Source organism: Staurois parvus, unplaced genomic scaffold (genome assembly GCF_062004578.1).
Source record: "Staurois parvus isolate SC_StPar_1 unplaced genomic scaffold, SC_StPar_1.0 ptg000866l, whole genome shotgun sequence".
Lineage (NCBI taxonomy): Eukaryota > Metazoa > Chordata > Amphibia > Anura > Ranidae > Staurois > Staurois parvus.
In genome coordinates this window covers 534889-555582 of record NW_028318662.1, presented here as the reverse complement: position 1 = coordinate 555582, position 20694 = coordinate 534889, and the positions used below count along the sequence as shown (strand labels likewise).

General features: G+C 40.5%; 3 protein-coding genes across 20 annotated transcripts in view; 1 reads left to right on the top strand and 2 right to left on the bottom strand.

Moving 5' to 3' along the window:
• The window catches only part of LOC149443234 (neurexin-2-like), a 2355461-nt gene that overhangs the window by 1891925 nt on the left and 442842 nt on the right, over nucleotides 1-20694 (bottom strand). The gene's annotated exons all lie outside the window — the stretch shown is intronic.
• The window catches only part of LOC149443237 (uncharacterized), a 182783-nt gene that overhangs the window by 31381 nt on the left and 130708 nt on the right, over nucleotides 1-20694 (top strand). The gene's annotated exons all lie outside the window — the stretch shown is intronic.
• LOC149443239 (general transcription factor II-I repeat domain-containing protein 2B-like) lies at nucleotides 14049-14732 on the bottom strand. Its single transcript, XM_089655719.1, has one exon. The coding sequence runs from the start codon at nucleotides 14730-14732 to the stop codon at nucleotides 14049-14051; it is 684 nt and encodes a 227-aa protein (XP_089511845.1).

The window sequence follows — 20694 nt, the reverse complement described above, 5'->3', positions numbered from 1 at the left end:
CAGTGGCTGAGCACCAGGGGCAGGTCTTAAATGCTCCATGCGCTTTAATATGCGCTATCTGGTTAGTGCATTATTTGGCTATTATCATTTCTGAAAGTCACTACTTTTGGTTCTTTACATATTGGAGACTGTATGCACTTTCAGCACATCTGATGAACTTACACTGACATTTTACTGATCCACTATCATATGTGGTCTATCATATGTTTAATCGCTATTTGGGTTAGCGCTGCACTCTCATTCTTTATCAATTACTTTGGAGGTTCCCGAGGTGCCTTTTTGTGCAAGCAGCTACCGTACTTACACCTATACACTGCGCTCGATTTTATATATAGATTTTATATATAAGTTTATTTTAATTGGGAATGTCTAGTTCTAATTTCCCAATATAATTATATATCTTCATTCTCTTTAATCATGTAACTATTCTATGTTAAAGTAATAGTGCAGCGCTATAATGCATGTTATCAATCATAAACGCACGTAAAATCAAAAAAGTGCAAATATGTGCGATAATGATGTGGACTGGTAAATGGTGCTAAAAAAAGTTCATAAAATCATTCCTGAATAATGGAATGTCCTTCGTGTGGGAGTACCAACTCAGGGAGTGCCTATGAATGGCACGTGTGGTTTATCTGTGACGGACAGTAGTGCAGGCGGTTTATCCGTGACGGACAGTATGGCGGACGCTCCTCAATGGCGGTGGCGTGGCGCGGCGTAAGCAGTAGAGCTCCACTCAATGCATTTCGTGTACCAACACGCCCTCAGGGGCACACCAATAAGACGTGTTGGTACACGAAATGCATTGGGTGGATCCCTGTTGCTGACGCCATGCCGCTGCCATTGAGGAGCATCTGCCATCTTGGTACTCACTTTGCTATTATTTTTATTACTCCACGTGGATATTTTAAATTGTTACTCGTGACCATTATAATAAAGTACTACACTATTAAGCACCTTTCTGGCTCCTGTGGCTGAGCTAATTCCTCCCCAGGACCATTTTGGCACCCACCCTGATGGATGGAGTTTGATGACTAACCCATAGCTGCCAGCATACTGCTGCACCCCCAGATGTGTGATGTGTATAACCCATGCGCATTAATACTTTTGTTCTGATGAGTGTACACCCGTCCCAAGGGTGGATTACCTTTCACGAGTCCATGCACTACTGTCTGTCACGGATAAACCACACGTACCATTCATAGGCACTCTCTGAGTTGGTACTTTCACATGAAGGACATTCCATTATTCAGGAATGATTATATGAACATTTTTTGGCACCATTTACCAGCTGACATCATTATTGCACTTATTTGCACTTGACTTTACATGCGTTTATGATTGTTAACATGCATTTATAGCGCTGCACTATTACTTTAACATATTTCTATTCTGGGACTGTTGCCAATACCCTGAATGCTAGCTGCTACCTTCATATCTATACCTACATTTATATTTATCTTGTGTAATACCATTTTAGTAGTCTACATACTTTTACCAGCGCTCGCTTTATCATTATTTTTAAACAATGTAACTATTCTACATTGCAGCTCACACTGTCTCCTACAGTGGCTTAGTGGTTAGAACTCAGAATTTACAGCACATGGGTCATGGATTCTAACCCCAGTCATGGCTGCACCTGTCTGCATCTCAGTTTGCATGCTTTCTCTGCACGGGTGTGTTTCTGCCAATACTCCAAAGACATGCTGTTAGGTTAATGGGCCTAGTATATGTCAAAAAGCAGCTGATTTTCATCCCGTCTACGGCCAGCATTTTTACTTCTGTCCCTTGCAGAGAGTTCCGCTATTATATTTTACATGAAAAGTATTGCGGTTGCAACAATGTATCTATTTGTATCCATTTTGGATACAGATGTTATTATTCGGATACAAATAGATACATTGTTGCAACCGCAAGACTTCTCATGTAAAATATAATAGCGGAATGGAATTCTTCTTCTTTTTCCTCTTCTTCTTTTTCTTCTTCTTGCAGGTCACGGCCCATGCGCAGATTTTTTATCGGTAAAACTATTGGCCAATTTGCCCATCATTGCCGGGATAATCGGACGATCATCAAAATCGGCCGCAAAATTTCCAACTTTACCAATAAAAATAGTGCCAAAACCCCGAAAAACAACCAACCAATTAACCCTCTAACGATGCAAAAATTGGCCGATTTTTTTTTTGGACGATTTTTGACCCATCTATGGCCTGCATTAGATTGTAAGCTCCTTGACATTTGTGAATGCCCAAAATATGGAGATCAATTTCCAGGGTTCTGTCAGTGCCAGGAATATCGATCAATCAATTAAGATTTTGGCTACTGACTAGAAAGTGGAAAGGGAGTGAATCTTACCTGTGTCCTGTTCTTCTGACAAGTTTGAAACTTTCAATTTTCCTTCTGTTTATATTTTATTACAACTTTTTTTATCTTCTCTAAGGCTACGTTCACACTAGCTTTGTCAGCAGACGTCAGACAGGCGTTTGGGAAGCTTCTCAAACGCCTATGAAAATTCTGCACATGGCAGCACACAGTGCTGATCACACTGAAGCGTTAGCATTGCGTCACGGCAAAACTGGTGCCTCATGTCGAGTCAGGAGGAGTTGAAGCCTCCCATACAAGTCTATGGTACCGCTCCTCCTTTAAACTGCACCATTTGTGGTGCAGTTTAAACGCTTGGTAAATGCTTATCACATGCCTCAAAACCGCACATAGGGCATTTGGGGAGCATTTGAGGAGCGTTAAAAACGCTTCCCAAACACGTGTCAAATGCTATAGGGCCATTTGGCAAGAGTTAGAAATAAAGTCAAGTGTGAACGAGCTCTTAAACCTCTTTCCTTATACAACTTGACCCCTACACCCACCCCCGTCATCACCTGTTCCATCTGCAAATCTATGTATCACTGCCCCACTCTTTTTATTTAACTATTTATTTACTGATCAAGTTAATGTGTCTCATTTCCTATCACCTCCAGCTCAGATCTCACATTATTATATGGATTCCTGATTGTATCTCATCACTAGTCTGATTAAATTTACAATTCCTGGTCAGTCCCATTCCCTTACTTATAAAAACCTTTAGGGCCAGTTCACACTATATGTGTTTCAGTTGCTTTTTTTGCATCCAAAATGCACAGAAAGAAAGTTATATGGTTGTCAATGTCATAGTTCACATTAGCGCTTGCAGTTCCAGTGCGTTGCAGGTGCTGCCAAAAAAGTCGAACAGGCCGCATTGTTTATGCATAGAACTGTCCTGGAATGCAGTAAAATGCCCTGGAATGCACTAAAACGCACATGTCCCTAATTAAATTTAAGAAAAAGAGAGGGGAAAAAATAACTGGAATGCATAAAAAATGCACTGGAACAGGTCAAAAATGCATCCAAAATGCACTGGAACACACCACAAACGTATCCAAAATGCACTGGAACACACAAGAAACGCATCCAAAATGCTCTGGAACACACTAAACATGCATCAAAAAAGTGCATGCAAACACGCATCTGGAACACATCTAGACTGTGTTTCTATAGTGTGAACTGGCCCTTAGGACTTGTTGACACCATTTGTGGTGTAGAAACGCATGCAAAAGCATGTTTTTTCCAGCACAGCAAAGAAATGCAATGCCCTCTGCAGATGTGCGCGGGTACCATGATGAAAACTTAATTGCACCTCCACACGCCTAGTAAACAGATGCATTCACAGCCACCAAAATGCATTGCACCACACTACTGTGCGGTTAGGTGTAACACACTTTTAAAGTAATATGCCTGCAGTATTTTTGCATGTTCCCACACATTAGGAAGCCCATTGAAATTAATGAGCTGAGAAAAAAAAAAGTAAAAAATGCCACATTCACACAGGTCCTCTTGCCTGTACAGCATGAATGAGTGGGTTGTTCATGTGGCTGGAGCCACCTGTTACACTATGGGGACACAGCAGCTGTATGAACACAGATTTTAATCTGACAGATGTGAAGGTGTGGGGAAGTGGCCCTGAATGCTCACTGTCTGTGTTCAGGGCTGTATACCTGCACCCATATGCTTGTCAAATTATGACCTGCAGCATTTCCATTGTGTGACATAGGTTGCCTGCAAATGGCGATAGCCACAAAAACAAACCACTGATGCCCACTCTACAGGCCACAGCACCCATGAGCTCCAAGACCTCAATTACACACACAGCTTTATTTATGAACTCAGTACAGTTTTATCATTTAGATTTCACAGGAATATGAAAATTATATAATAAACAGCGCAAAACAATACCCAACAAATTTCACATAATAGAGGAATAAAGTGAAAAACTCATATTTTGATTTAAAGTGTCCAAAATTAATGTGTCCAAAAAATATATATATATATAAAAATATAATAAATATATATATATATATATATATATATATATAAACTATAAAAAATATATAAAAATCTTTTCTCCAACTTCAGAGTGCTTCACCAAAAACGAATAAATATATATTGTGGTTTTTGGTGAAGCACTCTGAAGTTGGAGAAAAGTTTTTTATATATTTTATATATATATATATATATTTATTATATTTTTTATATATATATATTTTTGGACACATTAATTTTGGACACTTTAAATCAAAATCTGAGTTTTTCACTTTATTCCTCTATTATTTGAAATTTGTTGGGTATTGTTTTGCGCTGTTTATTATATAATTTTTATGATTTGGTGTTTACACTAGTGCACAGCAGCATTTCAAACTTTAGGGGTGGGGATTGTTCTGTGGTGCAGGAGTATATATTTATATATTCACAAGAATATGGCTGGGATTATGTCCATTAATAATGTTTTTAGTGTATTTGTACCATAAATATAATTTGGATATTTTCTCTGGCGGTGGGGGCTGCTATGTACCTCAATGGATCTAGGAATTGGACGTTTTCAACTGAAAATATAATTAAGTGTTCTTGCAAAGAACACTTATTGTTATCTCACAAATATATTCTTATTAAGTGTTCTTGCATAGAACACTTATTGCTATCTCACATATATATTCTTATTCTTATTATTATAGCCAATTTTACCACCCTAACTCCTCCCACAGTTTTTACACGACATAGACAAGTAATATACAGAAACGTGCGGATTGTTCCCGATTGGTGTGTTATTACTTTGTGGAACGTTTCGCCAAATGGTAAATGAAATATCACGGTTTTTGTGGTGAAATTTGTCCCATAGGAATGAATGGCGCAACTAGAGTGGGAGCAGAGAAAAGCTAGAGTGTGGAAGGACATGGGAGGGGTGAGTTGCAAACAAATGGTCATATTGTGAAAACTATCAGGAGTATGGCTTAGCTGTGGCAGCAGGGATAGCTGAACGTTTTGATATAAGATATGTGTAGGTGGTCTTGAAAATGACAGAGTGATGGCAGTTTAGAAATCATGTCCTGATTTTTCCTTTCACACTGTAGCTTTTCTCTACTGCCAGTCTAGTTGCTCCATTCATTCCTATGGGAAAATTTCACCACAAAAACTACGATATTTCAGGACATGATTTCTAAACTGCCATCACTCCCTCATTTCCAAGCCCACCTACACATATCTTATATCAAAACGTTCAGCTATCCCTGCTGTCACTAAAAATGTCCACGGCTAAGCCATAGTCCTGACAGTTTTCAGAATATGACCATTTGTTTGCAACTCACCCCTCCCATTGACTTTCATTGAAACTTCACTCACAGCCACCTGACATTTTAAGGGACTTTTTTAAACTGCAACTGTGCCTTCATTTTTTAATATTTCAGAGACATACTATACATCAAAATTTAGGTCTGGTTCTTGTGATTGTCACAATATAAACCTTTTCACAGTAGCATTTATACTTTTAAAACTACAAGCATTTGAAGATGGCAATCGCCAGTGAAGTTGGCAAGTTGCAGCAGTGTGTTTAGAACAGAACTTCTCACATGCCTGACTGAGTGAGTTGCTATAGCAACCAAAGGTCACTCAAGAGTCAGATGAGTCACACAGGCTGGACTGTGAGATGCAAAATACAAGCTGAAATGCATTTCTCCCTCTGTCAGGCTTGCAATGTGCACTGCTTACATTTCATCAATCATTTGGTAAGGGTTACTTGCAAGAACACTTTACACAATTTCCCCAGAAATTGTAGATTTTCTAGTTCTTATTAAGTGTTCTTGCAAAGAACACTTATTGTTATCTCACAAATATATTCTTATTATAGCCAAATTTGCCACGCTAACTCCTCCCACAGTTTTTACACTACAAAGACAAATAATATATCAAAACGTGCGGATTGTTCCCGATCGGATTGCTATTACTTTGTGGAACGTTTCGCCAAATGGTTCACGAAATATCGTGGTTTTTGTGGTGAAATTTTCCCATAGGAATGAATGGAGCAACTAGACTGGCAGTAGAGAAAAGCTACAGTGTGAAAGGAAAAATCAGGACATGATTTCTAAACTGCCATCACTCTGTCATTTTCAAGACCACCTACACATATCTTATATCAAAACGTTCAGCTATCCCTGCTGCCACTAAAAATGTCCACAGCTAAGCCATACTCCTGATAGTTTTCACAATATGACCATTTGTTTGCAACTCACCCCTCCCATTGACTTTCATTGAAACTTCACTCACAGCCACCTGAAATTTTAAGGGACATTTTTAAACTGCAACTGTGCCTTCATTTTTAATATTTCAGAGACATATGCATCAAAATGTAGGTCTGGTTCTTGTGATTCTCACAATATAAAGCTCTTCGCAGTAGCATTTATACTTTTAAAACTACAAGTGTTTGAAGATGGCAATCGCCAGTGAAGTTGTCAAGTTGGAGCAGTGTGTTTAGAAAAGCCCCTCTCTGCTTCCTGTGACTGAAAGACTGAGTTGCTATAGCATCCAAAGATGACTCACCAGGCAGCTGAGTGACCAAGGCTAGACTGTGAGCTGCAAAATAAAAGTTGAAATGCATTTCTCACTCAGACTTGCCATGTGCACTTTTTACATTTGATCAATCATTTGGTTAGGGTTGGATGCAAGAACACTTCACACAATTTCCCCAGAAATTGTACCTTTTCTAGTTAGTAATGTTTCCCCGGAAAATGAGGATCAGCTCCTTGGTGGAGAACAGCGATCTCGCCATGTCCAGATGTGGTCTGGAATTCCACAAAAGAACAATTCACAAAACTAAAAAACCAGAGTACCCGGAGGAAACCCACACAGGCACATGGAGAACATGCAAACTCCAGGCCGAAGGTGCCACGGCTGGGATTTGAACCAACGACCCTAGTACTGCCAGGCGGAAGTGCTAACCATTTAGCCACTGTGCTACATTCAACTAGAGCATGAAATAATCCCTCAAAAAATACATAGTCCAAATGTTTATTGATCAAATACACATTCCACATTTATTTGGAAAGCAACAACAAGTAGGTACATTCAATTTCTTGGTGAAGAAGGAAAAAAACAAAAAAAACCCGCAGGATTGATGCTGCAAAAATAGAATGGTCCTGCTCATAAGAGTTTACAAACTAAAAGATCATACTTCTAATGAACTGTGCTTTCACAGGTGTCACATGAATCACTTAGGCTTATCCACAAAACAAGCTGCAGATCAAAATATCAATATAAAAATACATATGTGCCAAAATAAAACACCTCCCACCTCCCCAAATCCCCCACACATACATTTCTCATCAGGTTTGTCTGAAAACTGCATTTCAGTCTAAATAAAGCAAACTTGGAAGAGCAGAACAATTGACATGTGTTAGGATTACAATGCAAAGATAATAAACACACAATCATTGTACAAGAACACACAAACACACCTTAGAAGGAAGAACATGCAAAACATTTATAGCCCACATCAAAACACAGCGTGAGTGTGGCCTGGGGCAACCACAATATCTCTTCCTCCCCAAACCACCAGAGACAAGGACTTGCAGAAAATAATGTGGCCTGTACAAGGCGAAAATCACCCACTACTGCATCTCTTTATGTAAGGTAGGCCACACCCACCACTGTCATTCATTTGGTCAGAGAAAGTGTTTGCACCTGATTAATTCTCTTCCCACCTGCGTTAACCCTTAGTATACAGGCCCCACAAATCAGAGTCAGAAAGAAATCCACAGTGAAGTGTACCTGTGCAGCATACAACAGAACATTGAACAGGGATGTGAAAGGGAACCCTATTGGCAATATTTCTTGGCCCTATGGGCACAACTCACTCCAGATTATCGCATGAGTTAAGGCAGTCACATGACCACATCTCACATGCAATACTGAAAATGTCAATTCACTTTTGCTAGTATGCGGCATTTCCCATAAATCGGAAAAACACTCAGGAAATCAAACATAAAAAGGCCTTACACCCCGGTCACATCAAAGCCGATTTAGAAATTGTGCGACTTACAGTGAAGATGCCGATTTCCTTGCGATTTGCAAGATATCTGACACAGATATCTATGCAAATCGCTACAAAAGTAGTACATGTACTAGTACTTTAGAAATCAGTGTTGGAAACGCACCCATGTGACTGCTCTAATAGCAGACAATGGGGTGCGACTTGGCATACGATTTGCAAGTCGTATGTCATACAAATCACATGCCAAGTCGCACTCAATGTGACCGCTATTAGAGCATTCATATTGGTGTGGTTCAAACTTGGTTGGAGCCACAACAATTTCTAAAGTAATGAATACAATACTTTTCATGCAATTTGCAGAGAAATCTGTGTCAGATGTGTTGCAAAGTGCACTTTAAATCAGCATGTCCACCGACTTTGAAATCATGTGACTTCACTGCAAGTCACATGATGTGACTGTAGTGTAAGTCACACCACTTCCAAATCCACTTTGATGCGACCGGGGTGGCCACCAGTCACATCGGGTGCAATTTGGCATGCGGTTTGCATGCTAGGCGACTTGCAAATCGTAGGCCAAGTCGCAACCCTCTTGTCCACTATAGGCTCCATTCACATCCAATCTGATTTTGAAGTTGTGCGACCAGGGGGCCCCCAGGCAATAGGGGATCATGGGGCCCCTGTGTCCTCGCCCACACCCAAAAAAGCTCATGAAAAAGCCAATGAAAAGGTACCAGGAGCATCTCATGGGGCCCCCTACTGACCCCGAGCCCTCAGGCAGTGCCCGAGTGCTCGAATGGTCAGTCCGCCCCTGCGTGCGGCTTCACTGTAAGTTGCCCAATTTCCAAATCGGATTAGATGTGACTGTGGGGTTAGCCCCCAGTCACATCGGGTGAAATTTGGCATGTGATTTGCAAGTAGCAGGGCATGCAAATCGCATGCCAAGTCGCATCCAAGGTGCACGATTTCAGGTGCGATTTGGGAATTGAAATTGTACCTGATATCCGATCTAATGAATTTGGATGTGAGTGTCTTAACGTAAGTGATTTTCTGCAGCATAATTTCAAAAGTAGTTCTTGTCTAACTTTTTCAGCATTTTGTAGCAATTTCACATATAGACCACAATAGAAATCGTTGCGATTTCTATTGTGGTCTATATGTGAAATTGCTACAAAACACAATTGAAAATGCAATAACTCATTAAGAATCCACAGAAAATATGGTGAAATTGCCAACAAAAAGCACAATTTTAAATCGCATCTAGTGTGAACCAAGCAGGCAATTCAACAAAGGAAATAAATCTTTGAAGGCATGCGGTATCTGCATGCTCAGATAAGGGTCTGTTATGGATTTGGGGGGGGGGGACTCCATGCCATTATTTTATTAATTTTTTTTTAAAATCCTTTTCTCTCTCTCTCTCTCGCTCACTCTTCTCTTGGTTTGACAAAGGAGGTGGAGTGCAAACCAGCATTATCAAATCAATCATAAGTCTAGGCCCTTATCTCATCCCATCTTTTGACATTTACATAAGGTGCAACTTTAACCAATAGCCGCCCAGCCAATAGCCGTTTGGCGGCCGGCAAAATGCTGAAGATTTCCAGGTGAACGCCATATGGCGTCCTCCCGGGCATGCGCAGTTTTCGCGCTTGCAGAGCTTTGCAGCGGCACGATCTGTCACCGGCCATGTACCTCGGACATGGCTGATGACAGATCTGAGTACCGGCCCCCATTGCCGGTACCATGTGACCTGCTGTGACCAATCACAGCAGGTCACATGACAGTTGTATACAATGGATGGTATTAGAGTATCCTCCTGCGCTCAATATAGGCACAATCCCTATCTGAAACAGCTGCTGTCACTTAAAACTTAACCATTCAGTAACCAATAATATATATCTTAAACAGTGAAGCGCTAAATTAAATAAATAAATAAATGCATATATTAGGTGCCGTCAGTGAATATAAGTGCTATAGTGTAATAATTCCTTGTAAATCACTGGAACATGCCAACCAATGGTGTATATAACTGGAAACAAAACTGAATACTTAATATATCAGTGAGAAATGCTAAATAGATATATAAATAAATATAAACACACCAGTGATGAATAATCTAATACCTCCGATAAAAACTTCTCATTCACAGAAGAATATAAATAAATAAAAAGGTGCTCATTAAGTGAACAAATGATCACAAACTCAAAAAGTGAACAAGTGTATAAAAAAACTTTTCTACGTGCATATACCAAAAATGTATATACATATAACATATATATAAATAAATAAAGTCCATGCAGGTGTAGCTTGTGAAAAAACGTGGTCTTCACTTCTAGTGCGCACACACACACAAATCCTCAAATGGCAGCAGTGCCTGCTCACCTCCCCGCACTGACCCTCAAGGGGCCAAAAGGCTACTTAATCTCCTCTATGGCCAATCTTTCTCCTTCGGTAGCTCAGCAGGGGATCACAGGGTCTCCACTTCTCCTCCACTCATACGTCCTGATCATGTGTGCAGCACCACGGCAACAGCACATCAAACAGAGGTCAAGATGGCAGCTTCCTTGGCCTCCATAGATCCTCAGGAACACTCCTCCTGTGTCTGTGAATGGAATTTCCAGGATCCAAGATCTTGGATCCTGGAAATTCCATTCACAGACACAGGAGGAGTGTTCCTGAGGATCTATGGAGGCCAAGGAAGCTGCCATCTTGACCTCTGTTTGATGTGCTGTTGCCGTGGTGCTGCACACATGATCAGGACGTATGAGTGGAGGAGAAGTGGAGACCCTGTGATCCCCTGCTGAGCTACCGAAGGAGAAAGATTGGCCATAGAGGAGATTAAGTAGCCTTTTGGCCCCTTGAGGGTCAGTGCGGGGAGGTGAGCAGGCACTGCTGCCATTTGAGGATTTGTGTGTGTGTGCGCACTAGAAGTGAAGACCACGTTTTTTCACAAGCTACACCTGCATGGACTTTATTTATTTATATATATGTTATATGTATATACATTTTTGGTATATGCACGTAGAAAAGTTTTTTTATACACTTGTTCACTTTTTGAGTTTGTGATCATTTGTTCACTTAATGAGCACCTTTTTATTTATTTATATTCTTCTGTGAATGAGAAGTTTTTATCGGAGGTATTAGATTATTCATCACTGGTGTGTTTATATTTATTTATATATCTATTTAGCATTTCTCACTGATATATTAAGTATTCAGTTTTGTTTCCAGTTATATACACCATTGGTTGGCATGTTCCAGTGATTTACAAGGAATTATTACACTATAGCACTTATATTCACTGACGGCACCTAATATATGTATTTATTTATTTATTTAATTTAGCGCTTCACTGTTTAAGATATATATGTATACAATGGATGGCTTCATTCATGCCATCCATTGTATACTAGTGTCTAGCTGTGAATGGTCACAGCAATCGCATGCACATGCCACGTGATTAGCTGTGGCCAAATCACAGCTAAGCACAAAAAAAAAAAAAATGAATCGATGTCATTCAGGTAAATGCTTGCTTATAGCAAAGTAATTCTTTGCTATAAGCAAATTGTGTAAAAAAAAAAGAATACTGATCACTTTCCCAAAGTAGTACAATGTTACTATGGTAGCATTGTACTACTTTGGACATAGTAAAATATGAAAAAAAAATCTTAAAAAAAATTTAAAAAAATGTAATAAAAAAAAAAAAAATATATATATATTGTGGCAGTGCGGTATCCTGCCACGGTGGAAAGCACGATGGAGACCCAGGATTCTCAACCACAGAGGTTAAGGGGCTCCAGGCAGATCTCCTAATGCAGAGGAAACTGGTTTATCAGTTTCCTCTTTGGTTGGTAAAGCCTGTTTTGGGACCTGTAGCCTGGAGATTTCTTAGAGATTTGGGAGGGATGAAATCTCCAATCCTGGGCCCATATTTTGGGAGCAGCCAGCGTGCTGATTGCACAGGTGTGTGCAGGCCTTTTAGGGGAGGCCAGGCCATGATACTGGGCTCCACCCCGGCAAACGGAGTCAGGAGGGCTCCAGCCTGGCAGACAGGAGGTCTCTGCCTTGGAGGCAGGTGGAAGCCAGACTAGCTGTGTGCTAGTGGTCATAATTTGGGAAGAGTCTGCAGGAGACAGACAGTGAGCTGTGTAGCTGAAAGAGCCAGAAGGCTGAATTTGTTTGATCGTGGATACCCGTGTGGGAAGCATTTGTGTTATGTGAACTTTCTTTTAAATAAAATTGGGCAAAAAGGCCCTTAAAGAAGCGAGTTGCTGTGTGCTTTAAAGAGAAGAGCTCTACCACTTGAAGCGAGTTCCCACAATATATATATTTTTTTTTTCATACTGTCACCAGTGTCCCTGATCACCACCATGCCAGTTATATGATGACGCTGTACTGCACTGGTGACAGTATGTAACAAAAAAATAGTGAAAATAATTTTTTAAATTTTTTAATTTCCCGAAAAATTATGACAAAAAGAATACAACTTCAAAAAACTCGCCATGCCTCTTATGAAGTACGTCGGACTGTCTACTTTGCAAAAAGGGGTCATTTGGGGGATATCTGTACTGTTCTGACATTCTTGGACCTCAAGAAATTAGATTGGCTGTCAGTACTTCAGGACTGATTTATATTCAGATCTATACCATAGTTTGTGAACTCTATAACTTTCCTAAAAACTAAAAAATACATCCTAATTTGGGTTATTTTCACCAAAGACATGTAGCAGAATACATCTTGGCCTAAATTTATGAAGAACAATTATTTATTTGCAAACTTGCAAACAGAAACAAAGAAAAACGTGTTTTTTTTTCAAAATGTTCTGTCTTTTTTTGTTAATTTAGCAAAAAATAAAAACCCACACGGTGATTAAATACCACCAAAAGAAAGCTCTAGTTGTGTGAAGAAAATGATAAAATTTTAGTTTGGGCACAATGTTGTATGACCGCGCAATTGTCATTCAAAGTGTTAGAGCGCTGAAACCTGAAAAATGGCCTGGGCAGGAAGGGGGGTAAAAGTGCCGGGTATGGAAACGGTTAAAGGTGTTTGAACAGACAAAGCCTCATACTAATTCACATTCTAGGGATCATTTAGACCAGTGGTGTCCAAACTTTTTTCAAAGAGGGCCAGATTGGATGAAGTGAACATGGTGGAGGGCCGAACATTTTTCCGAACATTCTTTGAACCATTACAATTAAATGCAAATAAATTATTTTATGCCAAGTTAATTGCAAACAACATACTTTTCATTTCATAACATTAAGATCAACTGACAGCAGAGTTTTCACAATGTATTGAAAATAAATTTAAAAAAAACTTACCTGCACTAATGTGAAGGGTGAAACTGAGATCTGGACTGCAGCAAATCGGTTAGATCAGGTACAAAGGCAGTGGTTTTGATGCGCAAAATGTCACGCAGATGAGAGTCACTTAGTCTTGTCCTCACACGGTTCTTGTTAAAGTTCATAGCAGAGAATGTCTTCTCACACAAATATGTTGAGCCAAACAAGCTCAGCATTTTCTTAGCCAATGTCTGAATCTCTTGAAACCTGCCCTTATCCAGTTGGTGGTAAAAGTTCACAAGAGAGAGCTGTTGGTGACGACTGCATAACTCGCTGTCACAATGCAGCTCAATGAGCTCAAGCTGCAGCTGATCTGGAGCATCATCGAGGTCAACAGAGAATGGAGAGGAGAAAAGGCTGATCTAATTTTCAATAGCTGCAAAATCTTGAAAGCGCTGTTTAAACTCTTCAGCCAGAGATGCGATGTCTGCTGCATACCTGCTCATTTGCACACCATTGTCCTGTGAAAAACTGTTCATTATTTCCTGCAATGCTGAAAAATGTATGGTATTGGGCTTTGTTTGTGACAAATGCCTTTGGAAAAGTTGCAGCTTTGTTTCAAAAGCCTTGAGGTGTGAATAAAGCTGGTTTACCACTGCATCTTTTCCCTGAAGACTCCTGTTTAGTACATTCAGATGCTTTGTTATGTCAACTAGAAACCCCAAATCAGCCAGCCAAATAGGATCAGATAGTTCTCGCATCTGTTGCCCCTTTGTTTCCAGGAGTTCTTTGATTTCCTTTCTGAGAGAGTAAAAACACTGCAGCGCAGACCCTCGACTGAGCCATCTTACATCGTTGTGATATAAAACATCTTCATATTCAGCCTGGATGTCCAGTAGAAACTGTTTAAACTGGCGGTGGCACAGAGCTTTAGCGCGAATAAAATTAATATTCTTTACAACCGGTTTCATAACATGATCATATTTGAGATATTTAGCACAGAGAACTTGCTGATGAATGATACAATGGAGTTTAATAGCTTTGCCTCCTTCTTCAATCACCTTGTTACAGATTAGGGTTGATAATCCACTTCTTTCACCAACCATAGCAGGTGCCCCATCAGTAATAACCCCAGTAACTTTGTTCCAGGGCAGTTTCATGTCATCTATTGCGGAACTAACAGCAACAAATAAATCTTTTCCTCTTGTTTGATCCGTAAGGCTTTGGAGGTCAAGTAGCTCTTCAGTCACATTTATTTCATCGTCCACCCCTCTCAAAAAAATCAGCAACTGAGCTGTGTCAGATAGGTCTGTGCTTTCATCACAGGCTATTGAAAAGAAGTCAAAATCCTGTCCTTTGGACGTCAACTGTCTCTTAATATCTGATGAAATATCTTCAATTCTCCGTGCTAGTGTTACGAGCCAGGCAAATGTTGGCAAACTCTTGCTTCTTCTCGGGACAGATATTCTCAACCATTTTCATAATGCACTCTTTAATAAATTCACCCTCAACAAAAGACTTGCAATTTTTAGCAATTAACGTTGCCACCTCATAGCTTGCCTTTGTGGCATTTTCATTTGACTCACAGGCTCTTGTGAAAATCGCTGTTGTGACATTAAAACCGCTTCAAGTTGCTTCAACTTTTCACTGCGGTCGCGCCCTGTTAGTTTGTCGTATGTGCTATTTCTCGTCTGGTAGTGTCTCTTGACATTAAATTCTTTATAAACGGCCACAGTCTCTTGACATATCAGACAAACACAGTGATTCCGTATTTCAGTGAAAAAAAAATCCACTTTCCACCTTTCCTGGAAACGGCGGCCCTCACTGTCAACTTTCCTTTTTTTATTTATAGTCGCCATTTTATAAATTGGCCAGAAGGGGAAGAGTGAATGGTGCAGTGCCAGAGTAAAAATGTGGCCCTTCTGGAAATACGTTTATGAGAGTAATATGGCAGGAATTACATTTTGGAGATCTGTTCCTTGTTCATATTTAGCAAGCATAATTCTGCATGATTCTGCTTCTGTTTGACCTTGGCAGGTGTAAGCTGAGTTATTTGACACGGTCAGACTCTCTGGTAGCAGCTCACACACTTCCACCACTCCACAGCGTCACAGATTCTGCTAGGTCAGGGCCCTACCTACCTCTGTCCAGCTCCCCGCATCCCAGCCCATGAAATCGCGGTCTGTCTCACACCCCAAATACAGCAGTCCCGCGGAGGAGGTAGCTGGAGCTGAAGTCTCTGCTCGGCAGCCGGGAGGGGAAGAAGGGAGGGCCGTGCGACAGCCGCATTTACACAGACCAGGGAGAACGAGCCGCAGTCAGGCATGCGCACTGCCCTCTGCTCTCAAGCAGAAGACTGTCTGCCATAGAAGGGAGGGCCGTGGGAGGGCCACATTACACAGAGCAGGGAGGGCTGTTGGAGGGCCGTATTAAACCGACCCCCGGGCCGTAAATGGCCCGCGGGCTGGACTTTGGACATGCCTGATTTAGACAGAAAGCAAAGATGCTGCCACCAGCACATGTATGTTAGGGTAGTCACACGGAGATCATGCAAATTCATTGCCGTGGTTGGGATTCAAATCGACAACCCTAGCGTTGTGAGGCAGCAGCGCTAACCACGGAGCTGTTGAACACTAATCCCACCTGTATTTCTGTGGTGTGAATCAACCCTAAGTCCCTGGGCAAGATTAGTGTTGTGCTATGTTGCTATGTTGCCAATTCAGATGTATGTTGGTTCTTTGTATCCCAATACAAAGGATTGCAATACTAATACAGGTGTACCTCGGTTTACCAACGCCTCGGTTAACGTAATTTTCGGTTTACAAATGAAAATCCATTGAAAATAATGCCTCAGTTTACACAATTGTTAATAATTTTTTTTCGCAATACAAAGTGTATGTCGGCGCTGATTTTTAAATGCAAATGCCAGACTTTTTTTTTCTTCACTATAGAGCACAAGCTTAGATGTCACTTTCCCCAAAGTTATAGAAAGCTTTGTATCTTTTAATAAACTCAAAGTAAACATTGTTTCCTTTAGGGATATAGATTCCAAGAAAACTTTCACTTTTAGCTGGGGGAAGTAACAGCTGAATTTCTGAACTATAGTGAAGAAAAAAAAAAGGTAGAATTACATTTAAAAACCAGCACCATAGTAAATAAAAAAGGGCATGGGATCCCCCCTCCCATCCACACCAAGCCCTTCGGGTCTGGTATGTATCTTAAGGGGTAACTCCACACTGAAATTAAAAAAAAAAAATGGCATGGGGTCCCCCCCAAAATCCATACCAGATCCTTATCCGAGCATGCAGCCTGGCAGGTCAGGAAAATGAAGGGGGGGGGACGAGCGAGCGCCCCCTCTTCCTGAACCATACCAGGCCACATGCCCTCAACATGGGGGGGCTGCTTTGGAGCAGGAGGGCTTATCAGAATAATTTCGGCATGGAGTTACCCCTTAATCCATACCAGATCCGAAGGGCTTTTTTTTTTTTTAAATTTTTTTTTTATTATTTATTTAATTTACGGGAATTATTTTACATTCAGCTGTCAGTGGGTGGGGAACCCCGCTGACAGCTGAAACATTAACACATGGTTGCTGCTCCTAAAATCCTGCATGAGTTATTTTCTAAACTCATGCGGCGTTTTAGTAGTGAAAACCAATGCAGCGTTCATGTTTCAGCTGTCGGCGGAGTTCCCCACTGACAGCTGAATGTAAAAGCATTGCAGGGAATTATAAAAAAAAAAAACAACAACGGCTGCCGCGTGACACCGTGATTGACGTTGGATCTACTTCGGGGGACATTGTTTTATTAAAGGACTTGTCAAAGACCCTGTACTGTGGTTTTTTACACTAAACTTTTGCTTTTTTGTGAATGAGTAGCAGTACCATGTACCACATACTCATTCACATAGGGGGGGGGGATCTGGGGGCCCCCTTGTTAAAGGGTGCTTCCAGATTCTGCAGCCCGCAGACCCCCACAACCACCGGCCAGGGTTGTGGGGAAGAGGCCCTTGTCCCCATCCACATGGGGACAAGGTGCTTTGGGGGGGAGCCCCCCCTGCCCTAAAACACCCCCCCATGTTGAGGGCATGTGGCTTGGTATGGTTCAGGAGGGGGCACCCCCCCCTTTCCTGAACTGCTGGGCTGCATGCTCGGATAAGGGTCTGGTATGGATTTTAGGGGGGACTCCATGCCATTTTTTTTAAAATTCTGGCGTGGAGTTACCTGTTAATCTCCATACCAGTGCCGTCTGTCAGAGGACTCCACACTGTGATTTACTATTGAACAGTGTTTAAAAAGAAAGCGCCCATGGAAGACGTCTAAAATGTGTTCTGCACATGCGCATTTATATCGGCCAAAGACGCTACAAAAGCGTCTAGTTCTTCACTGTGTCGACTTGCTTTAAAAAAACAATTTTTTATACATTTTAAAAAATTTTTGAAATGGCAAATATTGTTTAAAGTGAAGTCCTGATATTTGGCAAAGCAAATTTCAATGTGAACATGTCCCTGCAGTGATTTTTCATGGTGTTAGACGTGCCTCTTAGCAAGTCTGCTTTTTGAGTCGGATTCCTGGGCTGTGTCTCGTTAGTAAATTCGATTTGGCGTCTACTTGTTGATGCTTTGGTTAGTAAATCTCCTTGCAGTGTAAAAGTAGACGGTCGCTATTAAAAAGTAGACTTTAGTACACAAAAATGCGCCTAGGCACAATAGTAAATCAGGGCCTGATAGTCACAAGACTGCTCTAACTGCTAATGAGAAAAGGTATTTAGCAGTTTATATTTTCTAAAATAATTGCATTTCCATGTTATGTGTACTGTGGGAGATCAGATATAGTGAATGTAGGGTCCTGGGTTTAGTAACACTTTCATTTGTTGACGAAAAGTCTGAATCATTCTTCCAACATATTGCATATTGCATGGGCAGGTGAGTAGGTAGATTATGTACTGGGAAGCACAGTTGAGGTGGGATGTTAAAGGCCAGGTTTTATAATTGCTGGAGGAAGAGAAAGTTTTGCTGTTGTCCATTATTATGGTATAAGAGAGGCATTGAGGGTTATTGCATCTTTAGCAGCCTGCTTCTGCTGTGGGAATGTGGTTTTGTGTGATGAGGGGTAGTCTACTTGGAGCCAAGTGATTTCTATGGATTACCTATGGATTATTATTTAACCCTCTCATAGTCTAACCATTCTCCAAGAAATACAGGTCAGTCTCATAGCCATTATCATGCAATCTCTTTTATAGACATAACTACTGACCACTTTTACTTTTGCTACCACAAATAAAAAACGCTTTAATTATTTTTAATTAATTTTAGACATTTTGATCATTTATCCAGGCAATGGACACGTTTGGAGGAGTAGCTATATCAATACATTTCTCTCATCTTTTCATGAACGTTTTATTAGGTTTGCTCATGTCTATTCAATTTGATGATATGAAATAGGTTTGGACATCTTTTATAATCCATTATATTCACTGTATATTGCTAACAATTTATTATTAATATACATATTCATTACTTACATTATTTATTGTAATGCTTAACTAGTTTAGACATGTCTCGTCATTTAGTATACAAATACTTTGCTTTTACTATTTAGTATTATTTATTATTGATGACTTATTATTTGTTTTCTACATGAAGATATAGTTTTCTTTTTTTTTGCACTTTTTTACTTTTGATTTTTATTTATAGATTTTGTCTTGTACCATTTAAAATTCCATATGGATATATTTAAAAATTTTAATTTTACATACCTTTTGAAATTAGTTTTTAGAGACTAAATGAGGATTCCACTTTATTTTGAAACTATATTTAACAGCACATATTTTTGATTTGCACGTTATACAAATACTATGGACTGACTATGAGTTTTTAGTATGTATCTTTCTCTCTGTATACTTGCCCTAAAGAAGGGGGAAAAAATTCCCCCTAAACATATTGGCTCTACTTGTTTATGTTTATCTTCAATAAACTATAAAATTCAACAAGTGAGATTTTTTTTGGACATCGGGCACTCCTCTCCAATCACCCAAGAGTTCCCTGCATTAACACCTCCATTGTTGTTATCAGAAAGGGAGCAACCCCAGACCACAACGGAGTCTATTACTCAAGACTCAATGGGATATAACCCATTGGAAGAAATTCCTTCTATACACTCCACACAGTAACTTGCCACTAGGCAACCTCCAGCGCCACCACGCCAGCTCTGTCTTCCACCCAAATGTGATACCTGATGTAAGGAGGAACTCTGATAGGTACACCTGATGTAAGGAGGCATTCTGATGGGGACACCTGATGTAAGGAAGAACACTGATGGGGACACCTAATATAAAGGGGCAATGCAGCAAATCAGACCTCAGCTGGAAGAATATTTTAGCAACCAGATGACCTGACCTCCTTGAATTTTAATTAATTACCCCTGCTCTCAGAAGACATTTGAGTGTTGCAGGAATGTGCTCAAAATAGCATGAATTCCCGCAGTACGCAAAAACACACAACCTATTTTGCAGATGTGCAGATGTGCCATTAAGTCTTGATTCTTGAGTTTACTTTTATGTTCAATAAACTATAAAATTCATCAAGTGAGACTTTCTTTGGACATTGGGTTCTCCTCTCCAATCACCCAAGTGTTTCTTAAATCAGGTGTCTCCATTAGAGTCCCTCCTTACATCAGGTGTCCCCATCAGAGTGCCCCATTAGATCAGTTGTCCCCATCAAAGTTTCACCCAACAACTGGTGTCCCCATCAGAGTTCTCCCTTACATCAGGTGTCCCTTTACACATCAGTCATCAGTTTCCACCATCACACTTGTACGCACAGATCACTCTGCAAAGTAGGTAGCCCCTCCTCCTCTCCAATCATGTGATAAGTCACATGACAAGGGGAGAGAGGAAGAAGGACAGACTATCTTCATTTCCCTGCTGGAGGATATGCTCATGTACTTTTTGAGCTGCAGAGGGCTTCCCAATTCGCTCCTGCACCTGGCACTTTCATCTCATTAAATTCTGTGTCTGGCGGAATGATCTCTGCCTGACAGATGATTTCTAGTCCAAGCCTGTAATGTGA